The 16,456-nt window shown below is 37.5% G+C and overlaps 1 protein-coding gene across 1 annotated transcript in view; it reads right to left on the minus strand.

Annotated features, from left to right (window-relative positions):
- The window catches only part of UBN2 (ubinuclein 2), a gene marked incomplete at its 5' end in the record, with an annotated part of 35,274 nt that extends 22,520 nt beyond the window's left edge, over nt 1-12,754 (minus strand). The window contains 3 exons of the mRNA XM_026040404.1: nt 52-189; nt 7,323-7,424; nt 12,641-12,754. Of these exons, the coding sequence (XP_025896189.1) occupies nt 52-189; nt 7,323-7,424; nt 12,641-12,754 (354 nt within the window). The remainder of the gene's footprint in view (nt 1-51; nt 190-7,322; nt 7,425-12,640) is intronic.
- Nucleotides 12,755-16,456: the final 3,702 nt, after the last annotated feature.

Here is a 16,456-nt window from a genome sequence, read left to right on the forward strand (position 1 = left end):
TTTCCACCTAGCCCTAAGTTCTGTGTATGAAGTACCATTATTATCACTCACTTTAGGTGGCATGTGCTTTTTGTCGTCTGCAAAGTCTTCATCCTCYGAGTCCGATGCCTGGCGGAACTGCAGGGTACCAGTGTTGATATAAAATCCCCCATATTTAGTTGTCAGTGATGCAGGAACTAATTCATCATACTGGGCAGGAAACAAGGTAATGAGTTCATTAGTATTTCTTAATAAAATACAGATCAGTCATTTATTTACAAGTCCCTAAAGATAAAAAATTAAATACAAGTACACAGTACAGTTTCCTAATATAGAAACAGGAAACTTGAAAATTATTGGCTGAAGCACATTCATAATACAACATAACATCTCTATTTGCAAGAAAAGTTCATGTGGAAGAAGAGAAAGTATTAAGAAGTGCTTTCTGAAGGAAGTGAGGATAGGCACATAGGCATTTTTTCCTCTGAGGAGAGGGCCTTCTAWTTATTTTTCCCTGGCATTCTATCTCTAACCTTCTAGCCATAAGATACTGTAAATCTCAAAATGCATAAACTATTCAAATAATCAAGTATCATCCGCTTATGAACAGCCTAACTTAACTGTTTATTGCCTGTTTTGGCTGGGCAGAAGGCAGACACACAAAACAAGTTGGTTTTKTCCACTACAGCTTTAAGAACACAATAGAAACATTAAAAAAAAATAAAAAGTAGCTTTATACTTTCTAAGTGAAAGTTTCAGAGGTCTACTGAACTTCAGTTTTACAAGACAGCATGCAGTTTCTTAGCAAAACCTTCCATTATTCATACAAAACTACCATGGGCCTTTATAGTTATCTGTAAGCAAAAGTTAGCTACAGGCATTTATTGCCATCATCTCCAGAGGAAAAAAAAAGTAATAAGATGCCAAACTGAAAAATCAGAATTTTACAAAATTTTATATTATTATATACAGGAAACTGAACRTATCTGAAGTTTGCTATTGTAAAACAAGCATAACCCCTGCCTCAGGTTACAYGTCTTTTCCATTGAGACAGTGCCAGTGAAGCTCCAGTCTTTTCCATTTCATTTTTATTAATACACATCCCTGCACCGCATGTGACAGACCCATATTATTCCAACACACTTTGCATGTAAAATTCCTAACCATGCTGCCTGCTCAAGTACCTATTCCCTCTTTTAAAGTTTTCCGCAGTTTTCTTTTGTTAAAATAACTTATTCCCATTATGAAAAACTTAACCACAGTATGTTACCTTATTTATGATTCTAGGTGTTTAGCAAGAGATGGCCTAACATAAAAATATGACAATCATAGTACTTATTTACTGCAAGTCAGATATTCTCACTCCATTTACACTGGGTTTGAGGCCRTGAAAGATTTCAGCCTCTTATACACACTGCTTTGTTTTGCATAGTGCTCAGTACACGTGAAGGACTTCAAGTTAAATTACAAGGCTATATGTCAAAAATATTACAGTCCAAAGACATACAGGAAAAAAGGTCAATGTTAAATATGGTGGAAGACAGGATAATTCTACCATTTTATGACCAGCAGCTTTTTAAGAGTATGACATTCTCCCCCAAGCGTTATCATAACTCAGTTAATCTCCAGGAAATTTCTTGTTATTGGCAAAGTTTCAAAACAGAGACAACTCAGAGTCATTCTAACTTTATGCATCAATACCAACAAAATATATACAAGAGAAATGAGGAATGGTTGCCTTGATAATGCCCTTATCGCTATGCAGAAAGACAATACTGTCCTGAACTACCTCAAACTCCTCTGACTTTGGCTTTCTAATACTGAAAGCAGCAAGATGGGGGACTTGAGCAACAAACACAATCCTAGACACTACTGGCTGTTTGGAGGCATAAAGAAGAATGTCTGTGCAGCATGTCTGCCAATAAAAGTTATCCAGGAAGCCTTTACAGRACCCAGAAAACATGACAATGACTAGAAACACACAACAATAATGCAATAAGTAAGACCTGATTTCTACCCTTCTGCTGAAAGAAAGCGGAGGATTTTAAACACACGTTGAAGGTATGCACTCAGGCTGAGGAAAAAAGTCAATTCCAAGTTACATCTGTAAGCAATAAAACAAGTCTGTTAGCACGGTCAGATGATTAAGAGTTAAGTAGAACACAAGAGAACAAAATACCACCTTGGTTGCTTTGAACCAACAGGCCTTCTGCTGCACCTCTCTTAAGGTGAAATATGTGCTAGATTTCAGCAGSCTGAATGACTTAGTAGCCAGCTACACACACTCCCACAATGAGAACTGGAGACGTGCAGTCACTTATAGGAAGGGTGCCAGGCAGATTGTCAGTTACCAGGTTAGCCCATTCTCACTGCACAATAGGTAAAATATATTGAATATACAACCAAAAATACAGGTTAAGAACCAAAAGGCCCAGGCTAGCAAAAGCATTRAAATAGAAGACAACAATAAAGACAGTCCTCAGTGAGGAAACCATCCACTGCTATAGAAGATGAGTGTGATGAACAGCATGATCAACACGGCACAGATCTCTAGGAGCAAGCAAAAGGCAGACTTCATTCAATATACAAATCAGAGTACAAACCCTTCCAGAGCAGTCAGCAAGTAAGCAATGGGAAGCTAGGTCAGCAAGATGTGGATACGTAACTTCACAGCTGAAGTTTCAACAATTTCTGCTGAGAACCATGAATTGAGTAGTACTTCCAAAAGCCTCTGACATTCAGTTCTCCTTYATCAACTATATTTACTGCACAGTTTACTTTTCCTTTTCAAAATAAGCCTTGTCTCACTTTAGATCATGGAGTTGTTCTATAAAGTAAGACTGATATAATGTCTGCTTGCCTAAAAGCAGACCTGTAAGTTTATCTCAAATATTGTCCTTGAGTTACTTATTGTTCTTCTAGTGTCTTCAATTTATTTAAGCATTTAAATGTAAAAAGCAATGTAAAGACTTTAAAAAGTGTATAAAGAATGAGTTTTACAGATTATCAATTTACTTCCAAAATCAAGTCCTGCTTATGCATAACACTTATTTTATCCTGTATTATCTGCTCTTGTGGTCAGATATTCTACTTGCAGTTCTCTTCATTGACCTCTGCACTACAAAACAACCTACAGATCTTCAAAGTGATGTCTGCTGCAAACCTGTACAAGTGTCTTTAAAACTGCAGATTATGCCTTATTTGTTGTGAGATATTTAGATAGAAGACAAACATTTTTGTTCCTTGTTAAGGATACCTGAAATGGCTCTAAGTAATTGTTTTTTTTTCCCCATTTACTTTTGATCATCATGAGCCCACTCAATGAATTCAAGCTCTAGAAGTCATGTTGATTATGGCTGCTGTAGCCCAAAAAAAGCCTACAGAGTGAACTGCATGTTTAAGTACTTAAAACACTGCTGACTAGTCTCTTAACTATGTCTCTAAAGGTGTAACAATTTAAATGTACTGTTCTAACCTGCCATTTTTAAGGCCAAATTTTAACACAAAGGCCAAAATTACCTTTCAGAAAGACAAAATAACACAAAACACATTATTATTCTGAGTAAGGTCAACATGGAACAATAAATTGCCTAACCCAGGATGACATCAAAAAGCAAGTAGAAACTTTCCCTTCCTTGATTTTTCTATGCTAAAGGTGGTCTTTTCTCCACATAATATATATGTAAGCTAATATTTTTAGCTTAAGCTTTTTTAAATCCTGTGGCAAAGAGCAGTTGGAACTTGTGCTCCTGTGGCAAAGAGCAGTTGGAACTTGTGCTGCTTACACATTTACACGCAGGCAGTTCTCCCCCTGTATTCATCTACCCTGCAGCAGGGGAAGATACTGGCTGGTCTTTGTTTTTCAATGTGCAGGCCTTACTTACCTCTGCTTAAGAGCAACTGCATACTTCTTAGCAAATAGTGAGCGTGTAGTATCTCATACCCCTCTCCTACACTACACAGCAGAAAGGATGAGATGCTCTGAGACCCCATCATATTTTCCTGGGATCTGTAATGCATATATAAAGAGGTATGCATTCAACAAGTCCARTATCTGGAGGTCACTGAAACACCAAGTAGCCCAGCCAAATTAGACTCTCATGCATAAGTATGCATACATGCAGGTGGAATTCCACATGGAATACACCACCTGGCAAGTCACACCACAGCAGATTCCATTTTCAGCCCTGAAGCAGTGAGGATAGACAGCTCTTTGTAGGTTATGTACATTTTGTGTGTTAATATTGCAGAAGTCTACTAGGGTAAGTAGGGATAAGGAATTTTCAAACWGTTGGAAATAAGAACAAGATGCTCACAAGACGCAAACAGTTATTTAGATTAGAAGTTCAGCACTCACTGAATAGTCAAAATAACAAGAAATTGAAACATGGATTTCCCACCTGTCTGCAATTCCATTCAGAGAGGAAAATCCATTCCTTTGGATTAGATGGTCCAAATGGGGCCCGCTAATAAGATTAGCRAGGGCAGGCAGGCAACAAGGTAAAAAATATGAATAGCATATATATCAAGTATCTCCAAAGAAAACAACAACATGTGACCAYGTATGTTTTGCTGTAAGAAGAAACAAGTTCGATGAAAGAGGGGATACAGGAACTGAAGGTATCATTTAGTCTAACATGTGTAAAATCCCCTTTCTCCTGTATCTTCCTTTTGCTAGCTTCATGTTTGAATACTCAAAACCGCCCTTTAGAAATCTCTGCCTTCCTATGTTCGGTCACCCCAGGGACTTTGACAGTTCAAATACAACCATACTGTAGAAGTCTCAGTTATGCTGTAGGAAAATATTCTTTGCTGAGCAAGCCATGAAAGCAGAACTACAAGATCATTTAGAAGAATCTCACTGAAGAGACAGTTTAGCTTACTGAACAGTCTAAACTCTACCTTATACTTTCCTAGGGCAGGCACCAACATCCTTTCATGGGTGAGAAGAACCTCCTTTGCTTCACAGAAGACTCCTTCTATCAGCACCTTCCAAGAGGCTTCCTCCTGAAATGCATGCGCTGGAGCAGTCTGCACTCCAGCCCTATAGAGCCCCTCAYGTGGGAACTGCATCACCAACAGATTTGCAGCACATAACTTTGATTTTTTAAAAAGCCACACAAAAAAGGAGCAGTTACACTAAGGTTACAGGAAAGTAATCTAGTACACTACACCAGAAGATTTATTTTTTATATATGTGTGTGTGTGTGAGTGCGCACATACATTAAATATGCAGAATTGTTTACTTGGAAATAAGTGCAAATGAACTTTGCTTCTGGTACTACTGCTTGTGTGCTAAAAAAATAGACCTAGAATTTGACTCTTTCATTTCTTCAGCAACAATTGGTGGCAAATCTAGTTTTGGAAGGAGAATCTCTCTAAAGCTAAGGAGCAAGTCTGTTTCAGTGCCGAAGAGTTCTTTCCCCCCTTCCCATCCCCCAAGAATCAACAAAAAGGACTAAAATTCTAGCAGGTTTCAATTTTACAGGGAATAAGCAGGGYGACAACAGAACTCCAGCCCTGGAGCAATTCAAGAGGCACTCCTGTACTCGTTTTTCAACTGCTTGTGTCCAAGATATCACTTTTCTATGACAGAAAGCATCCTTCCTTCTGAAAGATAAGTCTAGGCTGGGCCCGTCTGTGACATCTATTAAGGCATGCTATGATTTAATAGGTGGCCACATAAAAGATGAGCAAACCAGATACAAAAGTTTTCCTTCTGAACATTTTTCCATTCGCATCTAACAGAGATGGAATAAGAGCTTTGTTAAACTTAACTCCTACATTACAGAATCCTTCAGCTCAGCAACAAGTTGTTAGACTAGCAGCTGGTATACAGTGCATTTATCTGCTTTTATATATAGAAATGGGGAAGAAAGCAGAACTGAGGGATGCTCTCTCAATAGTCCATTTGTAATGCAGACACAAGGCAAAATGGTTTGTTCAGGAGGGCAGTCCTTAGAGGATACACCGTTCTCCCCAGCAGCTTCCACAGCTACCACATGACACAACCATCTGGTCCTCTGACAACTGCCTTTTATGTTCTCGCAAGGAGTCTGGCAGGAGATCCATCAGAAATGCTCCTGCAGACCTCATGAATCTGCTGCTGACARCAGCAGCCCTGGAAGCAGGCGCAGCATCCAGACAGCCTGCTAGATTCAAAAAAAGGCATCGAGAGTCCTGTGCTATGAATGTTATCTGAATTTAGATTATCATATTTATTCATGATAAATTCATAAAAAAAATAAGATACAGCTCATTTCCTGTATTATAAAGTTTTGAAACTGAGGATAGTTGCCTTGAACAATACTGAGAAAACAGCCTACAGGCTACTGGTTTCTCAAAGGAAAGCAGCACTTCATCTTCTGTGATTACTGAACTGAAGATGAGAATCTGAGATTGGATAGGACATACCAAGTCCCAGTGGTACAACCAAARGCTGATGGATATGACAGGATACATTTCAACTCGAATTTTAGTCTACACCAAGAATAACAAACACAAGCCAAGATAAGCAGCATCTGTAGCAAACTTGTTTTTCACACTATTTGTTCATGTACCTTCAGACTGATTCACCACAGCTAACAATGCACAAAGACAATATTCAGTCCAAAAGCTCCACGATTCAGTAGCACGTTCAAACTGAGGAGCAGCGTATGACACAAGTAACAGGCATCCTTGGTGCTTTTCTCACAACTCCTTTTCATCGTCTTTTCTCCCCCCACTCGGCTTTCAGCCTTTTTCTTGCAGCTGTTTTGTTCAGTGTCACTCAACAGGTGGAAGACCTTGAAGGCTGGTTTACTTGGCTAAACAGTGAACCTAATTCTTCCTGCCATACGGTAAACACAAGTTATAGGATGTTCTTAGCATCATCCCTTCTTCTGAGCTGCTTCTTCCTCACTCTACCTCCAGGATGTAGAAAAGACCTCACACACTTCTAAATATTCCTGATATTTGAGACTTTTAAAAAAACATATTCAAAATAAATAAGAGGCAAAACCTGCTGTTTAACCATGCTGCACTCTCCGTTTTCTTCAGGTACCCTCAGGGAGTACATTTAAAAACTTGAAGAATATGGTGGTATTTTGGGAACAGAATAGCAACCCTGCCTAGTGCAGGAAATCCAACACTAATAATGTACCAGTAATCCAGACAGCTGGTACAGGAAAGCAAACAGTCAGTGTAATTTCACAGTTCATGTTAAATAAAGCACATGAATAAAGAAATTTATTTCTACAATGGGAAATCTTAAAATACATTTGAAGAAAATTAAATACATGATAGAGTAATAGCTTTCTAATATAGTTCTATTCCTTACTGCTGTTTTAATAAAGCTTGCTTACCGCTTCAGAATTATCTATGAATGGGTCCGTTTCATCATAACCATAACCTATATCAATCAGATCCTGCAGACGATCCTTCCGATGTTTGTGTGGCTTCCCACCCTGAAAACAAATGTTAGATCATTAGGGAGGAGGAAGTGAAGTACTACATATTAAAATCCATGAAACAGATGGCATTCAAGAAACTACTTCTGGAGGAACAGCTTTCCAGAGACTCTCATACAAATTGAGTTCCTGCAAACAAGCTGAAATTCTTTACAGAAGTCTCCTTAGAATCATCCTTGTAAAGCATTTACTAAACACTTGGTTTCCACGTGGCAAGGGCCTTTATGATACTTCACATTTAGACATATTTCATTGACCTATGTTTTTAAAGTTTTCACTAGGGGCAGAAGGCCCAGTATAATATACAAAGTTTAAGTTTCAGGATGTTCAGAGTCATTACAAAGGAAAACACAAATAGGCTAGCATTCACTAATATACTCTCTCACACATGACCATTTCTACCTAGAAAGTTGGAGGCGAAGACTAGGTCAAAAGATCAATATATTGATTTGTTAGTTGTACATATGGTGCATAGGGACTTTCAAGAGATGTTCGTGTTTAACATAACTGAAGAGCATCACCAAGATAAAATCCTTGGAAAGGCAAGAGTTATCACCACAACTGCCAAGAGCAACCATGAACTTACTGAAGTTACTCAAGTAACTTCAAACAAAAACTTGCAACTTAAACCATAGGCTAACTTACCTCCAGGACAGAGTAAAATTTAGATTATGCTGTTGAGTACTTTTCTAATGTGTGTTGCTGTCAATGTAAGTGAAGTAAGAAATAACACCCAGCTCAGAGAGAATTCGGGAAATCTAAGCTTACAGAAATCCAAACTTGCCAATGTAAAGGTCTTAAAGACAGAATCCTCCAGAAATCATCCCTTTCACTAAAATGGTAGCTTTTTTTTTTTTTTCTCTCTCTCTCTCTCCATACATTGAAGATGACTTGCCCAGGAAGCTTTTCACATGGCATTCCGCAGTTCTGAGCATGTTTAGARTAAGTACAAGACTTTCATTTATGAGATACAAGTATCACAGCCCATTCATTACTGTTATTGGGCTGAAGCTTCCTTCGAACAGTGTCTGCCTTGCTCTTTTATCAAACACTAGACATTTGATAATACTTGGAGCTTGAGCTCCAATGTGCGTTCTTGCAAGCAAACAAGAATCTCTGACATATATCAAACAGTTGTAAGGAAAAAGAAAGCTTCACTTTTTATTCAGGTTTTCAAGCTCTATAACCTTTCCTATGAGTTCCTTAACCACCCTATGCTTATTCAGCTGGTCAAAGCATTTGAATGATTCTTTGTCCTCAAAAGAAAAAAAAAAAAAAAAAAAAAATTATCTGCATCATTTTTTACTACAGAACAGTTAACCTGCTGAAGCCCTTAACTTCCACCTCCCCTAAAACAGTTCCCCCAGCCTTCGTCTCGAAACATAAGCAGGCATGATATCAGAGCAAGTTAAGATGTTTAGTTCCTGAGATCGCAGATGATATTCAATTAAGTATTCTAGAAATTCAAATACGAACTCAACAGATCAAAACCTCAAGTTATATGACAAAGTTAAGCAATCTTTGTACAACAGGAATAAAACATAATAAATACAATAACTTTTATTAAAAAAGAGCCTTCCAATGGCCCAAAGGGAGTCTATAAGTTAGTAAATCTGACCTTTACTATTGGMCAAATTAATAAAAGTTATAAAGAACAAAATCAGAACATGTAGKAAGAGGATACACATTCCAGGATAGAAGAGAATTTTGATAGAAGGAAGTCCTACTTCAAAAGCTTTAAATAAGGTCCACAGATGCTTACAGAAAACAAGCTCTCCTGGGATAAGAGGAAAGTCCTACTCAAATTAATGACTGTCTAGAAAACAAAGGATAGCAGTAAACAGCTCACTTTTTTATCCCCATTCCAATCTGTGGTATTGCCAAAAAATGTATTTTTTATCTTGAGAAACAAGGGGGCTAGCAGTGGGTATGTGTGGAGAGGAAACAAAATTTAACAGGACACGGTCAGGATAGTAAACAAAATGCAGAAGAAGAAACACTGAAAGACCTCACAGTTGGTGAATACTTAGTATGATAAATAAACAACTGAATTCAGTATTAATAAAAGTCAGGTAATGCCACAAAGTACAAGCTTAACAACAACAAAAGACATGTTCTTATTTTGTTATGCTCTTCAGGAAGCACTGGAATTATTACGCACTGCACGCTCACATCTGGCCAAAAAAGAGCATTAAGAGTAATGAAGCAATGCACAGGAAAAGAAAAACACCACAAGTCATCACTGTATCACTGATACATCAGAGCATCCTACCATTCATTAGCTTTCATTCAAAAAATGAAACAAAAAATGAAAGAAAGCAAGGCAAGAAGAAAGTTTGAAGGTAAAAAAAGCTTAACTCCTATGTAAAAACAGAAGGTTAAACACCTCAGGTGAGCAAAGAAATGACTGAGTTGAGATGATAGCATCAGAATCACGTGCAGAAGGTTAAAAGGAAACAGTCCCTGCCTTTCTAATAGTACTACGAGCTATAAAGCGTTCTGAACACATTAGCCAACGGGTTTAAAGCAATATATGTTTTCATATGACGTAAAAATTCTCTTTGCCGGAGAACACAAGCTCAGACATATCAATGAACTAAGTGAATGATCAAGCAAAAGTTCACAGGAAAAAAAATAACTAAAGTTGAATACTATCAATACAGAGGTTCAATACAGAGCCTTTGACTAAGGAAGAAATAAAATTAGAGCACTAGAATGGCACACTGAAAACACACAGCAATGAACACTTACACTGTGCAAAACTTAAGTATGAGATTCCTCTAGTGTCAGAGGACTACGTTGCCATGCATTAAATGGACCTTTGTTCTCAGCCAATAAAGAATCTTACGTTTTGTAAAATACCATCCAAGATTCAGCATCACATCTTTGTAATGCACAACATGCTAGCGTGGTGGCTTCAACAAGCAGCCATTAGTTTAACTTTGTCAAGAGAAATAACAGAAATGAAAAGGAACATTCAGAACAGACTTCTATGCTATTTGTTTTAAAGCCTGAATTCATCCACCCATTCAAAAAGAATTCTGCATAATCAGGCAAGCAAATGCTACACTAAGTTTACATATTATGTTTTCTGGARTTTATTTATTCACATGCCTTTCCTGTAGAATCAACAAGATCTACCCAATACCGTATTAGTTATAAGAAATTTACTTGAAAATAACTAAAAATAAGGAAGAAAGTTTCAACGTGCATCAAGTTTTTTCTTTTTTTAAACCGTGCAGAATCAATGCAAAGTTATCACCTATCCTACACACTACAATTCAAAAAGATCACTGGATTTCCCTTTAAATGGATATAGACAAACACCAGTATAAGAAGAAACTAGTACTTTCCTACTTTACAAATTCAAACTAAAAGCCCCAACATCATTCCTTGAAATCACTTTTAGTATAAAGTATTGTTACAGAGAAGCRGTATTTACTTCGTGGGCTCCTTGTTCTAGCCTAAGCTATGGAGCAAATGTCTATCCTGAAGATTTACAAGGGCTGGATGCTGTCAGAACACGAGCAACTGTACTGGATCAGGGTACAAAGATATAATCCCACGGAGCACGGAGGGTAAGTAGAGACTGATTGTTCTTGTACTGGAAGAGAGAACGAACAGGGAGTATCTAACAAAAGAACCATCAATCACCAGCCACCCTCTACGCTTAGTGGTCCTAATCTGGTAAATTCTTCTTTGTACAGAAGCCATTTCCTTTATGAGATTTTCTTTTTTGGGAGGGAAGGGTGATGGGGGTGGAGTAAGGTGTGGCATGGAATGAAAAAGGCAAGAAATCAAAATGCAAGCAGCATTCAAGATAGGAGTACATCGTGGATTCAGACGGTAGTTTAATCATAGTTTCTATTTTGGTTTATGTTCCTTTCCTAATAGTTACAGATATTCTGGTTTCTTTGAGAGCATTGCACTGATTTTTTTTTTTTGTAAATTTAGTAACACCATGTCTTGTCCATAAATGGCAATCCTTATTCTGGATGCATGTGTAAACATGGAAGTAATGTTGGAATTGCTTCCACCTTTACCATACCCTACATACATTGCTTTACATCATCTATACTTTCTTTCATCTGCTATAGTTATGCAGCTTTTTWAAAAAACATTATAAAAGACAAAAAATAAAAAATAAAAATAAAAAGCTGACATAAACTCTGTATAATAGTGTACAGAGAAGGCAACTTCATAATATTGTTTGGTCTTCCTTTGAATAATATTTGTAAACTATAGAAATATTTCAAGTGTACTTTTCTATGGAACTTTTTCATGTCAGCTCTTCCAAAAGATCACAACAGTTCTTTTCAGTTTAGGAATTTCTTYTCCTACATATCACAGCTAAGATAACATGAAATAGCAACTTACTTCTGCAAAATATAGACCTTTACTCATACAGGAAATCTGCCTTTACCAGAGAAAATCTAAAGAAACCAGACAAGCAGCACTTTAAGTTGCATCTTTTGTATTTAACATAGGATCTGACTGCTGTTTTTACTATTGAGGTGCTGTAACTCAGACTATCAACATGCCCAAGCACGATGATTAGGTTTGATTGCCAGCTCAGAATTAATCACCTCACCCTACCTGTATGAATTTTTGAAGACCTGTTTGGGCGTGGTTTTAGTCAACATTTTCTGATTTCTACCTCCATTTATTGGCAAAAGCCTCAAAAGCAGTGTTCAAGTCCTCCATGCTACACTTTCAGGAGTCAGCAAGTACCTTTAGGCAGCTGGCAGCTACAAGAAACTCATTAAGTGATGACTTATTTGCTCAACAATAACTTCCTATRGAAGCATCCTACACTAGGCACAAACGCATCAAGATTCTTTTTGTATTTAGCACAAAACAGAAGAGCTGTTTAGTAGTGCACAACAGCCTTACATAAGAATTCTTTCCTCCAGAGCAATATTTATCATGAATATTGACCTGCATCTATTACTCAGCTGTATTCACATAGGAAGCTTTTCCAAGAAGAGCTTTGYAAGCTACAACACCCTATAGAAACATCTATTTAGAAACAGATTAATCTAATAAATTTGCAGCAGCTTCAGGATGCTTAGATGAAATATCAGTCAACAGATATGCACAGGAATTGACATTTATTAGCAACTAATTTCAGGAAAAAGTGATGTCACCTGGATGTTAACATCAGAAATTATAACCAAATAATGGTATATTTTAACAGAAGTACAGTAACTCACGTATTTTGCCTCGAACTTCTTGGCTAGCATTTCTACTTCATGTCGCTCACGTTGTTCATCGTTAAATGGATCTTCTGAGTGAACTGATTTCTTCTGAAAAAGGCAGAAGTTAAATGTTCATTCCATTTTACAAGAAACACAGGTAGTAAGCATCTAATGAAAACCATTACACATCAATAAATTATGCTCTGATGATTGTTTAAGTAGTCAAGACTTGCACTAAGAGACCCATATACTTTGCTATCTAAAAATGAGTTTGACTTATTCAAATTATCACTCCATTACTTCTACTAAGCAACAGACAAAAAAAAGGAAAAAAAAAGAGTTAAAGAAAAACAGGTTTGGATTCATATTTGCCCATATCCTGCTACATTCTTATCTGAAAGTGTGAGTATGAGACAAAACTAGGAACAACTGATACTCAGGGAGGAGGAACCACCTTTAAACATCACTTTTTCACCAGTACTTCCAATGATGGCCATTTAAGACACAATACACAAGATGCACTTGGTATGTTAATCAACAAGGCATTAACTAGATGATTATAAAGCTCAGTAAGTCAAAACCATAACGAGCACCATAAGTCCTTGATCTCTTTTTGTCACTTTTGCTTGACAGTGATATTGGTAATCACAGCATAAATTTGGCAAGCCTGCTGCCACTGCAACGATCCAGATTTAATATTCCATTTGTACGAAGCAGGAAGTACCATTCTTTAAAAATAAAAATAAAGATTTCACTGTAAAGAAGCTAATGAACAGTAATCAAGGATAGAAACTCTGTTTGTTTGGCAATAAAACAGAAAACCACCGGTGCACTCTTCAAAGTGGACATTTATGTATAAACACAGTAAGTGATAAAATAAAAAGATACTACGATGTTAAATTGAGGTGGAATGAGTCAAGTCTTTTACAAAGGTCAAGTAATTTTAATGCATGTGGACCACCCACCAATAAATAAACCAAGACTTGTGTTAGACCAGGAACAAGAAACAACATTCTAAGATCACAGAGAGGCTCCCTCTACATCAAGAAAAGCCAATATATTGTCTAAACAGTGACAAAGCAACTCAGTGGTATTAAAATCAGTGTAATGAGACAGTGAAGCTGAGCTCAACTGCAGAGACCATAGTGTTATCTTGTATTTTGTAAACTGGTTCCTTCGAAGAGGTTATAGCTAATCCCAAAACATCTAACAAACTGTACATATTTCCCACAGGCATAGCTAAATATAAAATATTGCTCAATTTATGCAACACCCTTTTCCTGCTTGTAACTGAGGAAAAAAAAATCTATTCTCTATCTTCTGCTAGGGAAATGCTTTGGGAATTGTGAAGTTAAGACAAGAGTGAGGCCAAAGATCAAGTGAAGTTTTATACTTAAGCATTAATTTGCCTTCAGTTAAAAAACCCTCAAAGCTATAGCTGACCATTAAATCCATTAACTGAACATTACAGGAGTCAAATTCCAAAAAGTTTTAGTTTTAAGTGCTTCTAAGGAATCTGATAGACAGTTCTCTTGCATCTAGCAGTAACCMTAAGATAGTATTACTTCAACACCTTTAGAGGTCTGAGGCCTAGCAAAAATCAACTTGGCCTTCTGGCTCATCTGTTCTGAATCCAAACCTACAGACCAGGCAAGCTTTAAACTGCACTTTCAGACAAGGAAGGCACACGTTCTGCCAGTTCTGAAGAGGCAAAGAGCTCCAACCATAGCAATAAAAACCTGTCAGTCGCATGTCATAAAATTCTTTAATAAAAAAATTTTTAAAAAAATCTAGACTTCCAGAAGAGGGACTCTTACTAATAAGCCTATCACAGGATGGTCTCTTTACCCAGGGAGAAGAGTAGAACAAAAACAATACAAGTTTATGACATGAATTTCTGACAGCTTCTGAGTCAGGATGGAAATCCCATTCTAGAATGATAAAAGTAGCACCCTCATCCTGTCAGGTAAGTTTTGAAGTTCTCTGGACTTTGACTACAGGACTTAAAGTATTGGAAAATAATCCTGTGCATCAGTCAGAAATATTAAAAAACAGAAGCACATGTTACCAACTATATCAGATCAGGCTTTCAATGGGAATAGTTACAAAGAAGTTGAACAACTTCTCGTAACAGATAAGGAGCAAACAAGAGCCTTCAGAAAGTCTACAAAATCACCTACAGTGATTTGCATAACTAACTTTATGGGAACTGTTCATTTTTAAACTGTCCCACTGCTGAACAAACAAATTCCGAAATCTAGAACTCCATTTAAAGCTACAGTATTACCTGCCACCYAGTTACTACCTGCTTAGAAAGAGCAAATGTAGAAAGGTGGCAGAAGACATAACTTTAACAAGGTGGCTTTTCTGAAGCATTAGCTAATACCATCACCACAGCTCCTCTCCTCCACACGCAGGATCAGTATTCCTTTCCTATTATCTTTCCTATTATCTTTAGGACTTTGCACAGGTAACATATTTTGCTCATCTGAGAATGACTTGCGTCATGCAAGGTAGATTCTCCCCTMTTTCACACAGCTGATAACAACTAAGTTTCAGCTACCACATCAAAATAGTATTTTCAGTTTCTACTGTACACCAAACAAGAAGGCTGAACAGTTTTGAAAGAGGAATAAAAGTTCAAAATCACTTTAAAAGGACATCAACTTATGACACTTTTACATAATCAGCTAGTTGTTACACACAAGCCAGCAAGAACAGGACATTATGATCCCTTCATTTTGCAGCTGGACTCCAGAGAGAACTGGAAGAGAGAAGGGTTKCCTTACAAACAATATGCAGTTCTTTCAGCTTCACTACTTCTCTCTTAAAAGCACACTCTCTGATCCCAAAAGTATCAAAATCCACTAAACTGTTGTCTGTTACACTCCTCCCTTCTTCCCCCGATTTATGAAAAGCATTTCAGAACTTCATCAAAAACACAACTTTCCCAAAAAAAWTTGATTAGATGGTTAATTATCTTATTACCAACAAAAAAGCTAGTTACAAAACTTGGAAAAAGGCAAGGGAAAAGTCAAACCTCCACACACCATGCTATGCTACCCACCAATTACCAGTCTTCTACAAGACTTGATCAGAGACTTTACCAGACTAAAGCTGCATTCATTGAGAGTAGGCAGAGTTGGATTTGCTGGCCTACAACAGTTGTAGGATGGGGTGAAGAAAGGGAACTTGTGTTAACTTGCATAGGGAGATCTCCGGGAAATACTTAACATCAGTCATCGCTTTTTCTTCTACACTTGAAGGCAAGCCAGTTTCACATCCTACCTACTGAACAGCAAAAAGTGAACAGGGTGATAAGGACAGTACATCACAGTCCCCAGCRTTTCCTGATGACAATAACGCAGAGGTTTTCTCCTTTTCTCAGCCTGTGCTGGATTTACAGATTCCSTGGCGATATCAACACCCGCACTCCAGGCTCGCTTTTAATTTTCACCACGATTATCACTACCTTCTCAACAGCACTTACCTCCCTATGCCTGCCCTTTCCAGGAAGGGTCCCTAAGATCTGTGCAACTACTGAAGTCAACTGCAAACTCAACCAGTCTCCTCAACTCATGGGGATGGGCATAAGGAATAGGCCTCTCTTCCTCCTACTTCTGCTCCCTGCTAATTGGCTAAGGATGCTTCCTCATAAAATTGTCYACACAAGCTTTTCCTTTCTCCTCAAAACACAGCACAGCCCTGAGAGACACAAATTTCTGTTGGACAGAATAAGAAAAGTGAAGGTGGTTTTTTTTTTTTTCCCTTAAAATGTTTCTAACTTTTACAGGAGCAATCCTGGTTTGAGCACCATGAACTCTCCTCCTC

Source organism: Nothoprocta perdicaria, unplaced genomic scaffold, assembly GCF_003342845.1.
Source record: "Nothoprocta perdicaria isolate Ctin4 unplaced genomic scaffold, notPer1 scaffold_256, whole genome shotgun sequence".
NCBI classification, from domain to species: domain Eukaryota; kingdom Metazoa; phylum Chordata; class Aves; order Tinamiformes; family Tinamidae; genus Nothoprocta; species Nothoprocta perdicaria.